We start from the raw sequence: 14,222 nt of genomic DNA, 5'->3' as shown, positions 1-14,222 counted from the left end.
AAACTTCCCAGCTCCACTGCAGTGAACTGATCGGCACTGAGGACCTGACATTGAGTAAGGGAGCAAGATGACCCGTGTAGGTTGCTTTGGGTGATGCAGTTCTTACTGTTGCAGATGGAAGACTCAATGGCATACTATAGACATGTTTCTTCATAGCAGCTGGAAAACGGAAAGAAAGGGAGAAAATACCAGAAAATGAAGGTCTTCTGCGCAAGGACTGCTTGGTGGGTTGACCAAGGAGATTAGGATGTGTGTAGCCACCCCACACCAGGAGGAGAGGTGTGAGTAACGCAAGGCAAGAAGAGTTTGAATGGAGCTCCATAAAGCAGGGAAATGGAGCAGAAAGAGCCCCTGTGATGGGGCTCGCTAGGAACAAATGCAAGATATTGTAAACTTGCAAAGATCATCAAAGATCATTGCACAGACAGGATGGGTGCCAATGAGCTAGGCAGCTAAGCAGAAATGCTCCTGGGGTTGTAGTGGATCCAAAGGTGAGGGAGCACCCGTATGAACGGCTAGTAGGAGAAAAAAGAGCATCCCAAGAGGCCGCATCAACAGGAAAGCTCGCTGGCAGAAAGACATGTAATGATGGTCTTCGTTTGTTTAGGCATTGGGCTGAGCTCGGTTTTGGGGGAACCATGTTTCGGGGAGGGTGGATGAAGAAGGGGAAGCATGCAGACAGTCTAAATGTGGAAAAGGGAGCCAGAAGGAGAAAGCAGCCATCCCTCTCCATGCTCACGTTGTGCCCAGGAGGAGAAGTTGTGACCTGTAAACTGCAGCGCGGGAGGTTTCATTCAGTAAGTGGTGTCCCTGTGTCTTGGGGTCCTTCTGCTGTGGAATGGTGCTCGAATGGTGGAATGCTGGTGGGGTTGGCCATGCTACCACCCACACAGCACACTGCACCGTGGCAGACCCAGGAACATGGGTGGCAGTTGCCTGGCTCAGTTAAAGGCTGGAAAGAGCAATGGGATAAGCTGCCAATGCCTAGTGCTATGCAATTTTGGAGAAGGTTAAGCCAGCAAAGAGCTGAGCAGGAAGACAATAACAGAGAACCCTTCAACCCAGAAAACAAGTAAGAAAATCTCATTGCTGGGGCTAAAGCTACAGGAGTCAGACTGATGGAGCAGCTTCTGTAGGGAAATGGGAGATGTCGGGATCCTGGGAGCTTCACATCCACGTTGCTTGCTGCCAGATGCACAAATGGGACCAGGCCAGGAGGCACCAGTGTACATGAAAACATCCCGGACCTTAACCCAGGGCAGCCTTGCTGCCAGCCAGGCAGGAGGCCAGCCTGCCAGCACTCACCTAAAGTTTCTTTTTTGGAGTAGGAAAACACCCAAAAAAGAAACATCTTTCACAATTCAACAGACTTTTCTTCCTCTTCTCCACAGCAGGACACAACTCCTGTACATTGTGCCAGCAGTGCTGGTTTGGTGAACCAAGAATGGTCTGACCAACACATAAATCTATTTTTATGGTTAGCTTACAATTATTTTTCCAGATTACCTGATCTGTTTGTGACTCCTCTATGTGTGAAGTGGGGAAGCACGAAGAGGCAGACGGGGTCTGAGGAGCTGGGGATGCTCTGCACTGCAGCAGCCATAAGCTTTGCAACATGAAAGCACAGCGATGCTTCACCATAACAAAGGGGGAAGTGCTGGTGCTGAGCCTCAGCATTGCTGTTCTTCGATTTCTTCAACCCACCACCCCCTGCAGATGAGGAGGGAGCTATAAAAAGGGGCTTTGGCCCAGTGCATCCGAGCAGCCAGCTGCGTTCCTTTGTGCCCTGTTGCCAGGTGTTGTTCCCTCCTGTCTGTTAGAGGGTCACCTGGTACATGCCCCGCAGGGAATAATGGAGCTATTAGTCACCTGAAAGCCCTCAGATAAGGCACCTGCAGGCAGCAGGTCTGAGCCACATAAAGTAACTGTGCATGGGGCAAATTCCTAAGCAGCCCGGGTTCCTCCCAACTTCTCCCTCCTGTCAGCCTTTGCTGGTCTTCCAAAAACTAAGGAGAAGGGGCTAAGTTGGTCATGGAGAGCTGGAGACCTCACCTCTAACACAAAGGGCTTCGTACTCAACACCTCAAGCGCAAGGGTTGGGAGTGGGCAGAGACTCTTGCACCACCAGTGTGGTCGGTGCAGAGGAATATTTTAGGACTGTTTTGCAACCCAAGGGAAAAATGAGATGTCAGGCCTTGACTTGACAGCACATAAAGCTGAAGACGGTTCTAACCCCAAAGCAAAAGAAATATACCCAGTGCTACAGCCTGGGCAGATGGAAGCATGAAAAAAAGCCGTGAACTATAGGAATGGTGCAAATGTGATTAGTCCCTCCTTTCCACAGCCCCTGCCCACCCCAGTGATTATTACATTTCTGTACAACAAGATGACAAACAGTCAGCACTGAGTGAAATGCGTGCGTAATTTCTCATCCCCCCATGCCTTGTTTCCCAAGGCGCTTTGTAAACTCCATAATGAAATGCAGCCACCTGGCACACAGCACGCTGCTCGCAGAGGGAGAGAAGGGAAACTTGAGCCAAGGCTGCAGAATAAGTCCAGCATATTTCTAGGCATGATCTGTCAAGTGCTGTGATGAAGCAACGCTGCCTTTGTTCCTACCCGTCCAGCCTCTCTGAACCATCCCTGGCCACTGGGAGGATGGTGGCTGCACCAAATACCAAGTCTTCGCTCCATGCCACATTGATGGGGAGAGGGACTTGTTAGAAAAAAATGTGTCACAAGGGATTTGTTAGAAAAAAAATGTGTGTACCTGGACAGAGCAACCTGTTTGCTGAGGTTCCTTGGCTGGAATGATTGCTTCCCTTTGCCTGGTCACATTCATTGTGAAGATGCTCAGCTCGCAAACCTATGGTTTCCTACCAGAAAGCTTTGGCAAGGCAGTTCTAGCAGTGTCACTGCCAGCTCCAACTGGTGCCCTAGAGGTTTCCATCAGCCCAGGGAGCCCCGGTCATGGAACAGATCTTGCGAAAACCCAGCTGAGGCAGACTGAGCAGCAGAGGCAGGGGAACCAGCACAGTTGACTCAGAACTGACCACACACAGGCCAGCCAAATGCCTGCATTGCCATGAGGGAGGCAAGTAGAGACTCAGCCTCTTGTCCTTGCCAGCGGTAACTCCCTGGGATGTTGTAGATGGATAAGGGTAGGTCCCTTCACATTAGGATTTTTGGTGTGCTCCTGCCTGAGTGTGTTGGGCTTGGTGGCCCACCAGCTCCTTGATTTGTGAAGTGGGAGATGAAGAACCACGAGCTTTGCTGTGTACACAGGTCAATAAATGATCCTCACTGCAGCCTGGGGAGTTCAGAGGTTTTAACGTCTCTGGGGATGAGGAACGAGGCCCTGGGGAGTTTCAGGCAGCCAGTGGGTAGCTGTAGCCACCTTCAGCTGCCAGGCTGCTGCTGGTGTGGGGACAGAAGTACGTGGCAGCTGGCAGAGCACACGCCAAGCTGGCTGGCTGGCTGTACTGGGAATTCATTGCAACCAATTAGTCCGATTTTCAATTATCTGAAAGAACGAACTTAGCTAATTAAAGCCTAATTACATTTTGCCTGCTTCTTCAGCTGTCTTGTCCCATTAAACCTGCATTTTGGGACTCAGGGAGGCAAGAGGGGACTGTTCACAGCTGCACAGAAACCTGTAAGATGTGAACACTTGTGGGGCCCGCCAGCAAGGATGGCTCAGGATTTAACCCCACATGCATGGAAAGCTTGAGCCATGCCAGGGCTGAAAGCCAGCACCCAGCACCAGCCAGGCAGCTGTCATGGAAAGGAAAGAGCGCTCTGAGCTGGCTTTCATGCACACCCCGTTTTCCTGGAAGGTGCAGTGCACAACAAGCACCTGCATCCCTCCTCACACCCACACTCGTGTACCAGCCCCTTTGCTAGAAAGGCCACTCCAGCTGCCTGCTGCTGCAGGGTAGATGTTTCTGCTGCCTTCTGTTGGTTATTGTCTTGATCATCTCCTCTTCCAGTGCCACATCCGCAGTGAGGATGAGATGATAACTCACCTCCTCATGGTGCTGAACCATTGTGGGGGAACTGGAGCATCGCGGGAAAGATAAGTCTTGTCTCCTTTCCCTTGGAGTCATCCAGACCAAAGCCAGAAGTGGTGGTGTTCAAAGGCACGTATCTGCAAGGCGCAGCTGGTGCTCCATAAAACACAAACAGCCAGTGAGCCCACATGGAAAGGATGGATGTAACGAGGGATTCTGCTGCTGTCCTCTACTTTCACAGCTCCTTGCTAGGAGAGCAAATCCACCTGCAGTTATGGTGCCTTCAAAAAGCTTATCCGTGGGGACAGGAGGCCCCCATTCATCTGAGCAGCAATGTTTGGAGGGGTCTTGTTAGCTCAAAAAGAGGAAATTTGCTTGGTTTAATAGCTGCTCCCTGGCTGCACCCCAACAGAGAGCACTTTGCCGTGGCCAGGGCTCGTGTTCCTGAGCACTGTGGGTTGATGGAGAGTGCCAAAACCATTGCCTTCACCTTAAGGGGATCTTGGACCTGCAGCCAAATTGCTATGCAGACCCACCTCTCAGCTTCTCGCACTACTGTGCCATCTTTGTCATTAAAAAGACATTTTTGCTTTGTTGTTGATTAACCCACCTTAATGATGTGAAAACGTCTTCCACGCTAATGAACTTCTGGGAAGGATGAGCACTGCAAAGGTGTCTCTGAAGCTAGACTTCTGCTACACTCACAGCCTGAAATACATGTAGATGAGCAGCATTTTTCAGATCACAGACAGCCACTCAAATAGTTGCTCATGTCTTTGAGCGTTGCCAGTGCCCCTGCTGCTTTCCAGCACTTTGACGGTGATATCTTCAGGGAAGTGCCAAACCGTACTGATCGTTGGCAACACTCTGATTTTCTCTGAGCTAAATTTTCTATAACCACGTCCTCATGGAACAAACAAGTCCAAGAAATTGCCTGTCTGTAAAATCAGAGGAGCGCAAACTTGACCACGGTGCTAGGGATTCGCTTGGCTAAGCCATCTTAATGGGGGAACTGGTGGGAACTCAAAGATTTGTCCAACACCACCAAAGAGGCAGTTGTCAAGGATACTGAGGATGTTTTGTGCTTCGCTGGGCTCGCTGTTTGTCCAAAGATGTATTCTCCAGGACTAAACCCTGGGGTTTCCAATCCCTCATTCATACTTGAGGAAGCCAAGTTGGATTCAGAAAGCCCAAAAAGACTGCTTTAAAGATATCTACACTGGCACGCGGCCCCTGCAAACCCATCAAACCTAATGAGATGCTCACCCTGCACAGACAGCACTGTCCAAAGCAACATCCTGGAGCGCACTGTGGTCTTTTTGCCACTGCCCGCAGACTGTTCGGGTCAGAGCTGTTGTCACAGGTCTGAGCCATACCAAGAACCATTCACACAAGTCAGCAGTATCATCCATCAGCCAAGCCCCAGTGGCCAGGAATGATCTTGTTGTTCCTCTTTACCAGTACAGACAGATTGTAAGGCCCGTGTTTTGCACCGAGGGCTCTAAATGCTCTTGCAATCCCATGATAGCTCCAATTCAGCAGAGACCAAGAGGAAGAAACCCCTTTCAACACCTTTGCAGCTGCAATGCTCTTAAATTTTGTCATCATTCGGCCTCAGTTCTCCCTTGGGTATCAGGCTCTCGTGGCACTGACTTGTCCCTCTCTGTCAGAGCTAATGGACTACAGAGGCTTTCTCTGGAGGCTGATGGCTCTCACACAGCTGGTGCGAGAGAACCATGCTGAGCAGCAGCGGGGATTTATGGAGCAATGTTCCTGAGTAATTGCACGCTGTATTTCACGCCATCTCTCTGCTAAGCGAACCCTAAATGCTCTGCCTCAGCCTCCTGAATAGGAAACAGGTTCACAGAGCTGCCGATTTATCCAGCACTAAATTAAAATTCAATATGAGCAGTGGCTGGACAAACCTGTCACACTTGGTGGAACGTCTGCTTAGAGGGGAGATGGGAGCAGTTTGTGTTTGCCCATTGCTGGGAGGCAGAATGGGGACATGGGGGATTTCCACTCTGGCTTGATGGGTGCCCCATCAGGGAGCACTGGAGCCAGAGCTCAGGGAACCTGTGCTTTCTTCTTAGGTGTGCCTTTCAGCTTTGGGAACGTGGTTTGTTACCTCTTTTCCAGCCCCCAAACTGCCTGTTTTGTCATGCATGCTAGCTTTGGGACCTTCGATGCTTGGGGTGCAGGCGCCCATACGCAGGTGGGATCCCAGCATCCTTCCGTGGGCTTGGCTGGGATGAGGGTTTCTGCGTGGCCACTGCCTTGTGCGAATACACTCAAGAGAGATGGGTATGAACTTCCCATGTCCCCCGTGGAGACACCCTGAAGCCAGGCCAGGGGTCTGGCAGGGAGACCAGGCGGTGCTGGAGCATCCCAGGGCCACCCAGGGGAGCGGTCCAGCCCCAGCACCCCCAGCAGCACTGGGGTCAGGACCTGTGGGGATGCTGCCAGCCATTCCCCAGGCTTTTCTGGGTGACGTGCGTCTGCAACAACCTGCCTCCCTCCACCTGCCTACAGAACAAGCCCAGAACTGCCAGACGAGAGACAGGAAACTGCTACTTATCTAATTTGATTTTGTTTTACTTCTTTTTTTTATTATTTTTTTGGGGGCTCTCTGAAATGTGTTCAGGCTGGATTGAGGTTACAACCTGGGTAATGCCTCCCTGCCTAAAAAAAAAAGGCTGTTTCCATAACAACCTGACTCTGCACTTCATTACCATGGCAATTCTCAGGAATTATTAAATACTGTGTATGTTTGGTGCACGCGCTCCAGTACATCTGGTGCCAGGCTCAGGTTGGGATCCTCCCTCCCCCTTAATCTGTTTGTCTGTCTCATCTTGTTTAACTCTTTCTCTGCCCTCAGCCAAGGCTGCCGGGGCAGGGAGGAGGAGCTGGGCAAGCTTTGGGACCTGCTTTGGGTTTCTCCCTGCCGCAGGTGGGACGGCATGGCCAGGGTCGCTGGGTTTTCCCAGGTGGGTCAAGGCAGGTCTTCATTTCTCCGGTTGTAAAACCAGGCAGAGGCTGGCTGTTTGCAAGCTCAGCGGGGGGAAATGCTCTCACATCTGCCTGCCTCTGCTGCTTCCCTGCTGCTTGTCTAGAAATCAGAAATTCCAGCTGGAGCAGAGCAGGGACCAGCCCGCAGATGGGGACGGCTCCTGGAGGAGGACCACGAAGGTCCAGGGCAGGTTGCTCATGGTGGGGTCAAGAAGCAGTTCCCCATCAGCAGGATTGTTTGGTGGCCCATGTGCTGCCTAAAATCATGACTGTTTTCAGAGAAAAGATGCAGACTAGGCAGACCTGTGGCTCAGGCCAGTGTGGCCAGTCCCACCGGTCAGTGTGGTTGTGGATTGTGTTGGTTCCTTGCCTTCCACCGCTAGGAGATGAGCTTAAATGAGACTCGAGGTCTGGTCCTCGCTCTGCCACTGATGTGCGGCTCCCCCCGAGCACATCCCTCCTCTCTGCTGTATTTTACAGCCAGCACAGTCTCTCAGCCATACTTGTACAGCTTCTGGCACCCCAGTGACGTTCTGGGAGCTAATGAACTACAAGCAGCAATTTAAAAATATATATATAAAAAATCAAAATAATCTTAAACTGTTCTCCTTCAAAAAAAAAAAAAAAGGAAAAAACTGCTGAAAATTTTCTTGGGAACCAGTACCCACTTGCAAGCTTGAGCTAAATGAGTGGGCGGGAGATGAGATGAGAAAGCACGGATATCTGTGGGGGAAGGGCAGCAGAAGGAGCCATTATGGGATGCTTTCCTTACACCAGCCTTGGAGCAAGCAGCTCATCCTCTGGCTGCAGGGCCTGTGCCCCTTGGCAGAGCAGCCAGGTCCCCAGGGCCTGGGGTGGCAGCCTGATGTCTGGGGAGCGTGGTCATGCCCTCAGCATCCTCCCTCCCATCCTTCCATCTGGTCTCACCTTGCTGTCACCGTGCTGGCATCGGTCCTCCCGAGGTCTACTTTTCCCCAAATATTCCTCCTTTCAGTGGGGCGATCATCTTTTCACTGGGAATCTAATGGGATGGAGACTTGTGCGCAGGTGCTTTAAGCTCACTGCGAGCAAGACAGAAGCCCAGTCCCCCCGTGGGGACACACACCATGTGGTGTGGCAAACGTGGATGGTGCCCACCCTGCAGACCCTCCTCTGCTGGCCCTCACTGCCTGGCAATGCAGACGTAGCCCTTATGGCCAAGGAAGGGAGGTAGCAGGACTGGAGGACGAATAAGCTGATGTAAAGTTGGGCTCTTGTCCCACGAGGCCATGTGTAAGGTCTTCCCTCCTCTAAGTGACTCCTGAACAAGCTCCCTGGGTCTCAGTGGGTGCTCAGCTCAGCTTTCTGGGGCACTGCGTTGCTCCCCCTACCTCTTGTGTACCTGACCCTACAGCAGCTGACTTTTCGCCTTTCCTTCGGAAGACTCCAGAGCAGAAAAGGGATGAAGGCCTCCACATCCGCCTCCTGGAGGTGGCCTCTAAGGACCCTCAGGACGAGCTGGTGGCTATGTCACATCACAGAGCCACCCTTCCCCACAGGGCAGCAAGACCCCCGTCCTGCACGGAGGTTGCTGCTTTGCGTAGGCTCCTGGCCTGACGTGACCCCCTCAGGGTCAGATTCAGAGGCTGGGGGAGCTTCCAGCGGGGCTAACCAGCTCTGGTGGCTGATCCATGGAAGAAAGGGGCTTCTTCAGAGCATTTGCCAGGCTCCTGCCAAGCCCTCTTTTCCTCCCCTGCCCACAGAGGAGGACAACGGTGACCACCCTATGAGTCCCCCCTGACCCCAACACCAGCTCTCACAGCCCCGGCCAGCCCCAGGTCAGAGTTAAGGGGATTTTGATGCTTTCTTTGGATTTTCCTGTGCCTTGCTTGCATTGCTAACGCTGGAAGGTTTCTTCCACCACCTCTGGGGCTGAGGCTGGTGGACGGATTGGGAAACGGGGCCGAATGGCAGCGTCAGGCAGAAGGTGGCTGGGAGTTTGGTGACCACATCTGGGCTGTCCTGACAGCACGGCCACCTGGAGACGCAGGGATGCATTTAGGTTTTACACACAGGTACATGATGAAGAGTAGCAGAGGAGGGGTTTGCACCAATGGGACAATCCAGAGCTCTGGCTCCCAAATCGTGGTCCTGCATTGTCTTTGTGCTCCTAAGGTTAACGGGAGCAGTCAGTGACAGGACTACACGAATCTCACTCTGCATCAGGGCTAGCCCACCAACATCCTGTGGGATCCCTGGAGAAGGTGCTCAGCAAGCACTGATTAATTACAAGCCGTGCTCTAATCCCACTCCTGCATCTGGGAATGGCAGAGAGCTGCTCAGGATTTACATCCCCACACATCAGAGCAGCAGCTCCTCCGGGATCCAGGATCGCTTTCGCACCACAGAAGCGGACCCAGCAGGAATATTGTTGGGGCAACAAAACTCAAATCACTTCCATCTCACACCCACAGACAGAGCTGCAATTCCATCACAGAACAAAGGTCAGGAGTCCTCCTCCTCTCACATAATTTAGTTTTGACAGCTCATCAGGATCAGAGGAGATGGAGATTTCAACTCAGGGTCTGAAATCTTGCTTTGCAAGACGTGTTCGGTGCATCCCTGTGTTTTGGTACTGTGCAAGTATTTAACGCCAGCCCAAAATACGTAGTTCCTGACAAATGTATTTGTTAGTGGAAGCAGATACTTCCCTGTGAAAACAATATACGGTAGTTTCTGCTTTAAATAACTGTCTTTATTTAGAGTTCAACTGGAAGGTGAGATGACTATATTTAAACTCTAGAACTGGGATTGAAATACCTGAGCTCTGCACACACGGGAAAAGAAAATGAAGACAACACCAAATTCTTTTGAAACAGGTTCCTTTTTTTCTTTTTCCTGAATGTTCACCAGTTTTCAAAAAAAAAAAAAACTACAAAAACCTCAAGGACTGTAACAATATAACACTTGGAAAAAAAAAAAAAAAAGGTTGTTATGTACAAAAACAAGCATGCTTTTGTTTTGGGTTTGGGGTGGTTTTTTTGTATTTATCTGGGTTTCTTTTCTTCTTTCAGTGTTGTGAAAAAAGACAGTACCAGTTTATTTAACAGGACAGTTCAAAAAAATAAGGAAGAACATGCTCTCCTCGTTACAAAACTGCCAGACAGTGCATGCTCGATGTCCGAAACACAAACAGACCGACGCATTTTGTAGCATGCAGACTTTGTTGTACGACCCACCCAGCCCTTCCCTTCCCTGCCCCATGGCCAACGATGTGGTCCGTGCTACAAATTTCACTTCCCCATTACTTTGCTTTCTTTTTGTAGTGAGTAGTTTGCTTTTTTACACTTTTTTTTTTTAGCCCTAAATCCCAAGTAGCGGTATCCAAGGTAACAGCAGAAAAAGAGTCCAAATCTGCGCATTATCACTGTTTCTGCAAGTTTCATGCAAAACTTAAGCCATTTCTGCATGCAACGCGAGGCTGGTCAATTATTGTGCGTGATACAGCGCCGGGGAGATCGCCCCCTTCACCACAACAGTTCCTTCACTGGGAAGAAGAGATTTGCTTCCCCATGGACACAAACACATTAAAAGCCATCATCCCCCTTCCCGCTCCCCCCAGCTGCCCCAAACACACGGGAATCTGCATCTCAGCACCAGGTCCACTCCGTTCACTTGCCTACAGGTGCCTGGTGGCTTCAGTAAAGCCCCATGATCGCAGCTCCCACGTCCTTGGAAGGTCTCCGGTCCTTCACCAGAAAGTTAATCATGCTCTCTGACTTGATGAGCAAGTTGCAGCCCAAAAAGAAGATGCCAAACACCACAGTCAAGGAGAGGACGCAGAGGACGGCGATCTGCACCACCCGCGTGATGTACAGGCTCCTCTCGTCCGGCGCGAGGACCAAGGAGCCGCCGTCGGTCGCCAGCACTGAGCCGGTCCCATTGCAGCAGGCCAGGAGCATCCCCAAGCCCTGGGTCCTGTTGGGGTAAGCTCCTTGCTCGAGGAGAGTCTGGTTGAAGAAGGATCCATTCATGGTCCGTGCGCAGTCCCAAATCTCCGAGGGAGGCAGGAGGGAAGCGTGCCGTCCCCCTGCCCACCCTCACATCCCGGCGGGCTCCGTGCCCCCTCCTGCCTTCCTCCTCCCGACGTCTGGGGTGGACGGGAAGCCAATTTGTGCAGCTCGCCACCGGCTCCCTCCTGGCACGAGCAGCTCAGCACAAGTCCCCGAGCAAGCAGAGCGAGAGGCAGAGGAAAGGCAAAGGGCACGCGGAGGAGAGGAAGGCGGCCGAAGGTGGCCACATGCCCCCTGCCCTCGCTGCCACCTGAAGGCGCGGGTGCCGGGGTCCTCCCGGCAGGAGCACAGTGCCAATGCCTGCCGGCTGGGAGCTCCACAGATGCAAGTTCCCAGCTAAAAGTCTTCCCCGTGTTCAAAGACAAACCAGCAACTCCACCCCCTTGCAGCCTCCCCCCAGGACCGCCTTCCCCCCCCCTCCACGCTCACCCAGGCTGCCCACCCCTTCCCCACGCGGGTGCAGCCCCTCGCCCCGCTCTGGGTGCCCGCACCCACCCCAGTGCCACCCCTGGGTGGGGGCTGACCCCTAGGCTCCTGCCCCTAACGCATCCTCGCCCCCAGCCCCTCCACCTGCTCCCCACCCCACCAGGTGCCAGCCCCAGGTGGGTGGCAGGTCCCTTGTCCCCCCCCCTCGCACCCTCCCCGCAGCCTCGGATCCCTGCTGCTCTCTCCGCTCCCCGCTCGCTGCTCTGTGCCACCCACTCCTTCCTTAGGAGCAGCGCTGGCCCAATCCTGCCCAGTCCACCCCCAGCTCTGCTCAGCACTGCCTGTCCTATGGCAGGGCTGGATCCGTCCCTCTCTCAGCATCCTCTGGCTGGGGGTTTGTCCCCAGGGCACGTTTTTCTCCCTCTCCTCTTGCTCCTTCATCCCCTTCAAAGGCAAGCACAGGGGTGCTGCACCCTGATCCCTGTCCCCAGCTCAGGATCCTACACCCACGGGCCAGCCGGCACCGTGCATGGGTCCAGATGCATCTGGGTGGTGCAGAACAAGAGCTTGCCGTGATGTGGGGACCTTGTTCTGATTTATCTGTGTACGTCTTGGCTCGCTTTCCCTGTGCAGCCCCCAGAGGGGATTTTAATAAACCCAAATGAGAATTGACAAATTGCAGCTAAAGGCAGGAGCGGGAGGCCAGCTGGCTGCGGGTGAAGGGTGGCTCGGTGGGAAGCGTGTCAACTGATTTTTCTTTTACACAGCCGGGAGCTGAGTGCCTCTTTTGCTTTTGTGACATTTAAGGGCCCAAAAGCAGCTAGGTTTGGGTTTTACTTGTTGCTTTTTCCTCCTTGTTTCACACACGGTATTGCTGTCCCAGCAGGGCAGCCTGCTGCACTGGGGGGAGCAGAAAGCCCATCCGGACAGGGACCCATCGGGACAGCGACCCATCGGGACAGGGACCCATTGCACTTAACCCCAGGCCCAGGAAAAATCCCCAGTGGAGACCGGAGCATCCCGGTGGCTGCTCTTCTCCCCGCTGCCTCCAGACCAGAGGAGTTTCTGCTCCCTCTGCTGGCTCCAGCTCCAGCTCCAGCCTCTCCTCTGTGCCAGACCCGGCTGCTGCAGCCGTGGCACCGGGGTCACAGCCACCAGCTGCGGTGCCAGAGAAGCTGGGGATATGGGGTCACTCGGCTCTTGGACACTCCCTTGGCTTCTCCTTGCCTTAATCCCACGACGGGCTTCATGGCACAGAGCCTCCACGATTTATTCCCCCAGGGCCAGTTTTTGTGCAGCTCTCCAGGGATGAGAGCCCAAACTCTGCTCGGTGCACCCTGCCCTACACGCGCCCCACGTCACCGTCAGTGATGCTTGCAGGGCAAGCAGCACCTTCCTGCAGTCAGCCAGGAAAACGGGTCCATCCTCATCCTCGGGCAGGGTGAGAGCCCAGGAGGGCACAGGAAGTCAAGCGTTTCATTTTGTGGCTTTTTCCTTCTTTTTCAAAGTTTTTTTTTGGCATCAAAGGCAAGCAAGGCAGCAAGGGCTGCAGTGTCCCCCCCTGCTGTGAGCGTCCCAGCTCTGCTGGCTCTGGGGTTGCTGACACGTGGGGCTGTGTCCCTTCGGAGCTGGCAGCACTTGCAGGTTCAGGCAAGCAGCTGCTTGGCAGGATGAGGCCCCAGTGAAGAGGACTTGTGGGACCGACAATTCACTCGGTCAAACCTTTGAGACAAACCCATCCATGAAGCTTCAAACCTGTTCGTGGGCTGGTCCGGTGCAACGCACGGGGACAGGCTGGCCAGAAAGCCACGCACAAGGGGGAAAAGACACACCAGTGGCATTTCCAGGCAGGGACAGGAGGACATATGCAGGGAAAGCAGGAATTTGGGTGCCCCAAAGCTGGCTTATGGAGTCAGCAGGCTGAGATGGCTGCGGGAGCCGGAGCAGGGCAAGATCGAGAGCCCTCCGAAAGCAGCTTTGGGGTGTTAGTTATTTATTTTTCCAGCCAAGAAGCAGCACTTTTTCAACACTGCGTGAGGGCCGATGGGCTTCTCTTTACCAAATCCACGTTGAAAAGTCAGGGGGGAGAAGCCGGGAGGAAAATGAACCCCCCCCCGAGCAGAGCCCAGGCAGCCGCGGGAGGGCAGCAGCGCCCGCAGGGAAGGTGGCGGCGAGCGGAGGAAGCAAAAACGGACCGAAACTTCTTTTACAGCCGAGAGAAATCCCCGGCTCCCGAAGCAGAGCCCTCAGCCCCATCTCACCTCGTCTCTGAGGGTCCGGGCAGATGCAGTGATCCCCATTTCTCCCCGCACAGCACCCTGTGCTCCGCACAAGCTCCTTTTCTGCTGCCTGGCGTTTCTGCCCCCGGGATTACCCCGACCCCAGCTTTTGCCATTGCTGGCCCCAGCCCCCGGCACCCGGCGGGGGGAGCAGCCCTTCCCTCCCTTTGGCACCCCAGCCCGTATGTGCGTGCCTCAGTTTCCCCATTCCCCGAGCCGGACCCTGGGGAACGAGAGGTTTTTAAAACCCCTTTGGGAGGCATTTCTTCGGGTATTTCAGCAGGGAAGATCCCCTGCGCAAATCTGACTCCTTGCTCGGTGCAGCGGCAATTTATGAGGATGTGGATGAGAAAAACAGCACAAGAGAGAAGAAAATCGGGTCCAAATCATCCAACCCCAATCTGAGTTTCCCTCCCTTTGTGATGTCTGGGTTTGTACCCAAGCTC

The 14,222-nt window shown here is 53.5% G+C and overlaps 1 protein-coding gene across 1 annotated transcript; it reads right to left on the bottom strand.

The window, feature by feature from the left end:
• Nucleotides 1–9,863: 9,863 nt before the first annotated feature.
• RPRML (reprimo like) lies at nucleotides 9,864–12,500 on the bottom strand. Its single transcript, XM_080564911.1, has one exon. The coding sequence runs from the start codon at nucleotides 11,030–11,032 to the stop codon at nucleotides 10,697–10,699; it is 336 nt and encodes a 111-aa protein (XP_080421037.1). The 5' UTR covers nucleotides 11,033–12,500; the 3' UTR covers nucleotides 9,864–10,696.
• Between the last annotated feature and the right edge of the window lie 1,722 nt (nucleotides 12,501–14,222).

Source organism: Anser brachyrhynchus (assembly GCF_964034855.1).
Source record: "Anser brachyrhynchus genome assembly, chromosome: 22".
Lineage (NCBI taxonomy): Eukaryota > Metazoa > Chordata > Aves > Anseriformes > Anatidae > Anser > Anser brachyrhynchus.
Note: the sequence above shows the minus strand (reverse complement) of the source record. Positions and strands in the feature narration are given on the sequence as shown.